The sequence below is a fragment of the Larus michahellis genome, chromosome 7 (genome assembly GCF_964199755.1).
Source record: "Larus michahellis chromosome 7, bLarMic1.1, whole genome shotgun sequence".
Lineage (NCBI taxonomy): Eukaryota > Metazoa > Chordata > Aves > Charadriiformes > Laridae > Larus > Larus michahellis.
In genome coordinates this window covers 13,074,929-13,083,104 of record NC_133902.1, presented here as the reverse complement: position 1 = coordinate 13,083,104, position 8,176 = coordinate 13,074,929, and the positions used below count along the sequence as shown (strand labels likewise).

Below are 8,176 nucleotides of genomic sequence, written 5' to 3'. Positions count from 1 at the left end.
CGGAAGTGTTGCTGGTCTGTGTCTGCTCTCAGTGCAGGGGAGTAGAGGTGGGAATACAGCGCCTCATTCCGTGCCAGCTTCCGTTCTGCCCGCAGACAGGGAGTCGGGCAGGATAAAGGTGTGTGTCCCATGAGGGCAAATCTTCCTCCTGGCAGAAGTGGCGATTCCTGTGGAATCCTGTGGGCCCTTCGCATGAGGCCCACCCTGTATGCTTTAGTGCTCCCAGGGTGCTGGGGTTTTTCCGCACCCCAGCCCTTGCTCCCCATCACCTCCTCCCTTCCCCTGTAACAGAGAGGTGCCGGCCAGAGCTTTACAGTTACAAATGTTTATTCTACATAAAAATTCCACAAAATGGGAAGCTGTTTTGCACCCAAAGCTTTGGGAGAAGGGAGCCTAGCAGGGAGGGAAAGGGTGAAGGAGAAAAGAGGCAACATACAGTGTCATCCAGCCCAGTGAGACAGAGCAAGCCAGGGTCAAGATCCACATAGAAAACAAGGACACTTAGCTCACAGTACAGCAACAGTACAACTCCACGGGGGGCTCGGAAAGCCTTCAAGTACATTTATTACAAAATAAACAATCCCCAGTTCGAGTGCAAGCTGTGCGTGCCCCACACTGCTCGTGGAATACTGCATCGACACGCTCCTGGTGCTGGGAGGGCAGGTGGCACTTGGAACAGAGGTGGTATAACCCAAAGGACAAGCGGCTGGGGGCTGGAAAGAAAAAGTGAACCATCTTCCCAAAGCACAACCACGCTGTTGGTGATTTGGTCTGTACATGCAACGACAGGTAGGTAAAAAGGAACTGAACAGGGCTTCCCGTAGCGCATGGGTAATTATTGCACCAAAACACCCTCCCCTCACAGCGAGGACAGCGTGAGCCTGCCTGCGGGGCAGCAATGGCAGCCTGCTCCTCTGCCTCCCTGGGGTCAGAGCCTGGCAGCACCACTGCCTGCAGGGTCCCAGTGAAGTACTAGTGGCAGAATCACCCGCTGTGGCCCGGTACAGATCCTATTGCTGGGGGGCTGCTGACAGTGGTGGTACCAACAAGCAAGGACTGAGTGCCAGAATCCCCCCCAGTGCTGTTTTTGGCCTCGTGCTTTGACAGTGGTGGGCCACAGCCCTGGTGTCATGTGAGCTTGTGCCACAAAAGCTGCTGCTCAGAAGGAAAAAAAAGTCACCTTGTGCAAGCAGTGGGCATTGCTGCAGGGTGAGAGCCTGAGGAGCTTTTTTGCCTGCCTGCCCAGGAGCAGCCTTGCCAGCAGCATTATTGCTTCCTGGAGGAGGGGGCACAGTGCTCTTGCTGGCTGAGCAGAGCAGAGCACAGACACTGGTGGCGGGGAGCTGCGCGGGGGCAGGTGCAGCAGGTGCTCCATCTCCCTTTCCTGTAGCCGGACATCGCCCACAGAGCAAGGATCCTGCCTGTGCCTGCCTCCTGCCCTGGACGGGGGTGCTCCAGAGCTGGCCTGCCCCTGTTCGCAGGGGTCTCGGTGCCCCAAGCCCTTTTGCGCATGCAGGCTGCAGTGCTGTAGCTCACGTCAAGTTGTTGAAGGACTGTGAAAGAAGGGGGCTCTGGTCTTGGATGTTCCCATGGCTGCCACCACTGGGGGCTCGGGCTGGGCAGGGCAGGGGACTGGGCTGGACACACTTACCGACGGCGTCTGAATGCAACCAGGGCCTGTATTGTGGGACCTCAAGTAAGAGTGGCGGGGAAAGAGCTGTGTCGGGGCTGCTGCTGGGCAGGGCCACACCTGGGGAAGGCAGTGCCGTGTCTTGGCTACAGTCGTCTGCCTTTCACCCTGCACCCATGGGTGCACCACGCATGGGGCTAGGGCCTGTGCTACAGCGCTCAGCCAGGGTGGAGGAGCAGCGCTGCCCTCCCCCTGGTGGGAGCAGGGAGGTGACATGCTGCCATCAAGTGGCTTTTTTCTGCTGCCAGCATCTAGGCTCAGGTCCAGCCCCTGTCCCAGTGTGTGGCTGTGAGCTTGGCCCCAGGCGCCTGCCCTGCTCTGGGCTCCTTGTGGCGCTTTGGTGTATGCGTGGGCCAGCTGGAGCCCTGAACGCTCTGGAGGGATGTGAGGGCAGAGCCCTGCCCCCAGCCCAAGGGAAACGGACAGTGGCAGCACAGGGACCCTCCAAGCTGCCAGCAGGCTCAAGCCACCTCACAGTGGCTGTGTCCGTGTAGTGGTACAGCGGAGGGTGCAGGGGCACCCATGTGCTCCCACAGCACCCCACCGCTTGCACGTGCCTCACTGGACAGCCTAGGGGATGAGCAGGCAGAAGAAGGGCACTGTGCCAGGAGGAGATGGCAGGGGCAGGCGGATGCCAAGAGGTGGCAAAGAGATGGAAGGGGCAGTCAGGCGCTGCCCTGCTCAGGAGCTGGGAGGACAGAGGAGGAGGAAGGCTGCTGCTCCTAGCCTGCGGCGGGGGGGTGGATGCAACAAGGGCTGCTCCTGGGACCATGACAGGAAAAAGCCCAACTGCCTCCAATCCCCAGCCACGGGTACCTATGTGGAGAAGTGAGGCTGGAAGCAGCCCTGCTCCCAGGCAAGCGCTGCCGGTGGCTGCGGGCATCAGAGCCAGTCCCAAACCCCCACGGCCAGAGCCCAGGCCTGGGGGCAGCAGGAGCCAGGGCCACCTTGTGCCAGGGCTGAGAAGAGAACAACGAGGCTTCAGTGCAGGTCTGGCGGCCAGTGAAGCACGCTGGCCTTAAAACTGTGCCCTCCTGCCCTGCTGGGCCAGCACCAAGGTGCAGCACAGGTCTCCACATGGCCTGTCCTGGTCCCCAAGCAACTGTAATGGCCCCCAGCAGCAGCTTCTCATCCCACCCTGCTCCATCAGGCACCCACCGCCAGCAGTGGCACATCCAGCCCCTGGCACCCACACCGGGGTGAGGGCTTGCCTAGGGAGGGGCAGCCCTGCCATCAGGAGATGGCACGGCCATGGGATGGGCAGAGACGGGGGGAGGCAGGGCCTGGCAGAGTGCACCCCTGGGGAAGGGCCCCGTGAGAGAAGCAGCCCAAGGAAAGGTATTTGCAAGCACAGATGTGGCTGACAGATGTGAGAGCTCTTGCTGGAGGTGACGGGGAAGCTGGGGGAGGCTGACTGGGCACTGTGCTCCCAAGGACCCCTCACACCCTTCATCAGTCCCTCATCCTCGGCTGTCACTAACAGACTGCCTAGCACAGGAGGAGCAGCAGCGCCCAAGGGCACCTCTGTCCCCACCTGGTCCCAGCCAGCCACCCCGGCTGAAGCAGTGATGAGAGCTCGGGTTCCCCCCCAGGGTCCCCCTTGTGCCCATCACTGTCCCCTGCGCCCTGCCTGTGCCCTGGGGCCAGCACTCCCTCCACACAGACGCACCGCACACACAGCGTCACAAACAACCATGCATTAGAAACTGAAATGCTGCTGGGAGGCTCTGGAGCTGCGTGGTTCGCTCCGGCACAGCTGCAGCCCCACGGCATGCGCGGCTCCATCCATCGCACACAAACAGTCTCGCGGGGTGAGTCTAGCCGAAAATGCCGCCGAAGGTGGAGGCAATGACGATACCCAGGATCACGCAGCAGATTATGATCATGATCTTCTTCTGCTCAGGTGTCCCAGCACCAGCAGGGAGAGAAGGGAGAGGGGACCGTGAGTGTTGGGGCAGGCCGGCCCTGAGAACTGGGGGCTGTGATCTGTCCAGTCCCTGTTTGCCCATGGTGGGCTCTGAGCAGCACCGTGGGAACCGGAGGGGTTCCGGCAGCCCTGCCGCAGGGATGGGCATCCCAGCTCCCCTTTCAGCCCTGGGCTGGCAGAGCTGAGCTGGTGGCCCCCAGGTCCCCAAGCCACCAAGCTGACGCAGGACCAGGTGTGGGGGACTGGGACAGGCAGCTGGCACTGTGCTCAGGGTCAGAGCTGGACCGTGCCTTTTCTCATCTTTTTTTTTATTTTTGGCAAGGGACATGGTTCTCACATGGGATCCACCCTGTCCCTTCCCCCTCACCCCCCAAGTAGCACCCCTGCCCCGTAGCTCGTCAGTGGGGCTCACGCAGCCTATGCCAGCGAGCTCTGTCTCAGCTGGTGTCACCAGTGGGACCCACGCTGCACCCAATGGTGTGGGGTAAAGCAGTGCCCAGGCACCCGTGAGGCTGCGCCATGCTGCCTGCTCCTCTGCGCAGGCAGTGGGGCAGGCAGGGGTGCCAGACAGGGGCCTGCCAGGCAGGGAGGTAGGTGTCAGCAGTGTAGGCAGGGAAAGATGGGCCCCAGCCAGTGTCGTGACTCACCCGTCTGGCTTTGCTCTGGTACTTCACCGCTTTTTTGGTGTCAGACACAGCCCGCTCCACATAGTCCACCGAGTGCTCCACGTTGTACTCAATGCGGTCGATCATCTCGCCCTGCAGAGTGGGGACAGAGCCCACGCGCCCACGTGCGCGCAGACGTGAACTCCTTCTTGCTCTGCTGCTCCCCAGCACCATGTGGCTCTCACCCTGCCCGGCAGCCCTGCACAGGAGAGAGAGGGACCATCAGTTGCCTGCAGGCTGTGGGTGGCCCGAGGTGCCCTAGGGTGGGGGCTCTGGGCCACGGGCTCTGTCCCGGAGGGCTGGGACCTCTGTGCGCATCCCAGCAGGAAGGCAAGCAAGGGTGAGGTCATGGGGCTTCCCCAGCCCGGTCCTGGCCTGGTGGCCACCCTGTCTGGTATCTCAGGTGACACCAAAGCTACAACAGGATCTACACTGACACCATGCTGCATGCTGCTGAGACCAGAGGCATGGCAGGGGAGCAAGGACCACACCAGCAGTGCCATGTGGGATGCTCACAAAACCACACGCATTCAGGGACAACCACCCTGATCTGCACAAGCGCCCGCCGGGAGCAGAGGGCCCTGGAGAGAAGCTGGCGAGGCCGGACCACAGGGCCCTGCAGGTACTCCTGCCCTGCTCTGCCCCCAGGGCTGCAGGCGTGGGATGGGGACGTGGACTTCTGCAGACGTGGGGACATGGGCTGGGGTGAGCTCCCCCAGCCTGCCCACCACCTTTGGCTGCACAGGGAAGCAGACAGGTCCTGCAGCAGCTGGAGACAGACTATGTCATTCATGCAACCAAAAGGGTGGGTGTCTTGAAGCCCAGTGCCCTCCTGCATGGCATGGAGGGAATCGGGGCTGCAGAGCCCGGGGGCCGCGGCCAGCAGCTAGTGCTGGAGAGCATGCCTTTCAAGTCCAGGGGTTCTCTGGTGTTACCCCCGCCCAAGCCAAGCACTGACCCCCCACCAGGCGCCATGCTGCTCCCTGCCTTGCCTAAAGCTGCTGCTTCTCCTTCCCACTTGTGCTATCCCTGGGGCAGAGCGGGCAGCTCTGCTCCTGGCACCAGCAGCTCAGAGTCTCCCACCCCACAGAGCAACACTCCAGCCCTTAAAGCAGGGCAGAGAACGGCAAATCCCCCACATCTGTCCCCCAAAGCAGGCAGGACAGGGCACCAATGCCACAGCCACCCTTGCCTGCCTGCCTGCCAGAGGCAGGCCCTAGCGCCATGCAAGAGCCACAGACATGCAGGGTGCAGCCATGCAGAGCGGAGCATGCAGCACCGGCAGGGGCTCGGTGGGGCTTTACCTGCCACTGATGTCTCCTCGGGCCGTGGCAGCATGGTGGGCAAGAAGGGGGGTGAGCAGAGATGTGGGAGCGCATGCCCGGCTGAAGGGCCAGGTACCGCGGGCTGGCGGCACAGCCAGGGGTGGCCTGACAGGACCACCGAGGCTGACAGCACCCCAAACTCACCCATCAGGGCCTGATGCTCTGGGGGAGGCGGAGACATCTCCGCCTGGGTGGCAGCCACCCGCCGCCCTCCAGAGCCCATCACCAAACCTCCCCCCCGGGCACGCAGCAGTCCCTGTCTCTGGGGCGCAGGGCAGGTGGCTTTGGCCCCGGGAAGCCCAGCTCAGCCCCGGTGGGAGCTGTGTCAGTCCCAGATGCGGTGTTTCCCCAGGCAGGGGACCCCCTCTAGCCCCATGGCACTCCAACCTCCCGCCCCAGGTGAGCTGGCCGCTGGACCACCGTGTCTCCCTACCTGGCTCTCCACCAGCATGGCCATGTCCATGAACATGTCGTGCAGCTCTCGGATGCTGTTCTCCAGCTTGATGATCTCGCTGTGCCGTGTCTCAATCTCATTCAGTGCCTGCTTGGTGATGTTTGAATCCATAATGATCTGCAAGAAGACAGGGCCACTGAGCACCATGCTCAGCCCTTCAGATGCTGGGATTAGGGGCACCAAGAGAGGGAACAGCAGGAGCCCTGGAGCCCCTCCAGCCACCCCGTCTGCAGCAAACCCCCACCCCACCCTCCAGCCAGGATGCAGCCCCTGCTCTGGCACCATCCTCAGGCCCAACCCAAGCACCCAGGTGCCACCTCCTGCTCATCACTCCTGTACTGGGGCCACTGTGGCAGCACATCCACCAGCCCCCTGTGATGAGGGGGCTGACTCAGCTTTAGCCTGTGCCGATGCTTACCCCAGAGGAGAAGATGGCTGGGTTGCCACTCTCTAGCATGTCCTCCAGCTCCTCGCTGGTGGTGGTCCTGCCAGCTGCAAGTGACACAACATGGGTCAGCCATGAGGCCCCTGGTCCCAGCCACGGGTCCTGCAGCCCTACCGCAGGGATCTGCTGGCTCCGCAGCATCTCCCAGGAGTGGAGCAGAGCGAAGCTTCCAGTCCCAAGAGTACACCAGGCAGTTTGAGGGGCTGCCATCCTGCAGCCCAGCTCTGTGCCGGCCCTGCGACCCCTCTTTTTTTAAAGGGGGTCAAGCTGCCAGCTTGGCCCAGCTCACCCAGGAAAGCCCAGCTGTCCCTCCTGGTCAAGCTGCCCATTCCTGCGGGGCAGGGAGTGGTGCCAAAGGACCGGCAGCCATCAGCAACCAGTTGGTGAGCTGTGGTGGAGGAGGGATGGAGAGCAGGGATGCTCTTGGCAAACCCCATCCCGGGCCAATTCAAGGCCACAAGTACACTGGTCTCAGCAGGGCTTGCCGGCCTGGCAGGTGCTGCTGCTGTCACCGGGCTGCCTGAGTTTCAGCCCTGCAGGTGTGTAACAGAAACCAGGCTCCGTCCTTCCCCCTGTGACACAGCCCCCCTCCTTGGCCCCAGGGTGGTACCTTCAGCTCCTTTGGGAGCAATTCACCCGTTGTGCCCGGTTGCCTTCCCTCCCCATGGACATACTCTACACTGCTACCGAGCAGAGAGCTATCAATGGCTCTATGGGTTACACTGATTGTCCACCATTAATTGCAGCATGTTCTTCAGGCCAACAGCCAGGAAGGACCCGTAAAATCGCAGTGCTGAACAGAGACGGCGGCGCTGGGCAGGCTTTTGCCAGGGAGGGGGACTGGGAGCAGGTCACACCTACAGAGAGGGCAGGAGATATCCCACCAGCGCGATCAGGAGCGAACCAGGGCAGCCACGCAGGAGCAGCTAACGAAGCAACTTTACCAAGCCCGACGAACACAAAAACAGCAGAAGGGCAGGCAGGGAAGGGCTGGGCTCCGGTACGGTGCTCCCCTGTGACACGCTGGCCACAGGCTCTGTCAGTTGTATCGAAAGGGACAATAACATCCTCCAGTATCCCCCTCTGAATGGGGGAATGGAGGAGACGTGGCAGAGCGCAGGGACAGCCCACAGGACAATGCTCCCTGCTTCCAGCAGTGCCGGACCAGGGCTTGGACCGGGGAGGTGCCCAAAACCTTGAACCCCGTCCAGACCTTCACCACAAGCGTGTCAGTGCCCCAGGGAGCACTGTGGGGGCCCCTGCCCGCCCAGCCATGTCTGGCAACCACCCCACAGGCACGGTGCTTGCTGCCACCCCCACCTGGGGAGCTCCTCCAACAGGGACACCTCCACACTTCATTACAAGTCTCTTTCTTTGCAAGGTCCTGCACCTGAGTTGGGGCAATCCCCAGTACCAACACAGACTGGGGAAGGGGCACGATGGATGGATGGATGGATGGATGGATGGATGGATGGATGGATGGATGAAGAGCACCCTGCAGAGAAGGACTAGGAGACACTGGCAGGTGACAAATGGGACACGAGCTGGCAATGTGCGTTTGCAGTCCAGAAAGCCAAGCGTCTCCTGGGCTGCATCCCCAGCAGCATGGCCAGCAGGGACAGGGAGGGGATGCTCCCCCTCTGCTCCGCTCTCCTCACACTCCCCGCAAG

General features: G+C 62.0%; 1 protein-coding gene across 1 annotated transcript; it reads right to left on the bottom strand.

Moving 5' to 3' along the window:
- Nucleotides 1-309: 309 nt before the first annotated feature.
- STX1A (syntaxin 1A) lies at nucleotides 310-8,055 on the bottom strand. The gene is made up of 4 exons (XM_074593713.1): nucleotides 6,480-8,055; nucleotides 6,041-6,178; nucleotides 4,265-4,375; nucleotides 310-3,585 (listed from the first exon to the last, which is right to left on the bottom strand). Exons 1-4 carry the CDS (start codon nucleotides 6,714-6,716, stop codon nucleotides 3,508-3,510), a joined length of 564 nt encoding a protein of 187 aa, XP_074449814.1. The 5' UTR covers nucleotides 6,717-8,055; the 3' UTR covers nucleotides 310-3,507.
- Between the last annotated feature and the right edge of the window lie 121 nt (nucleotides 8,056-8,176).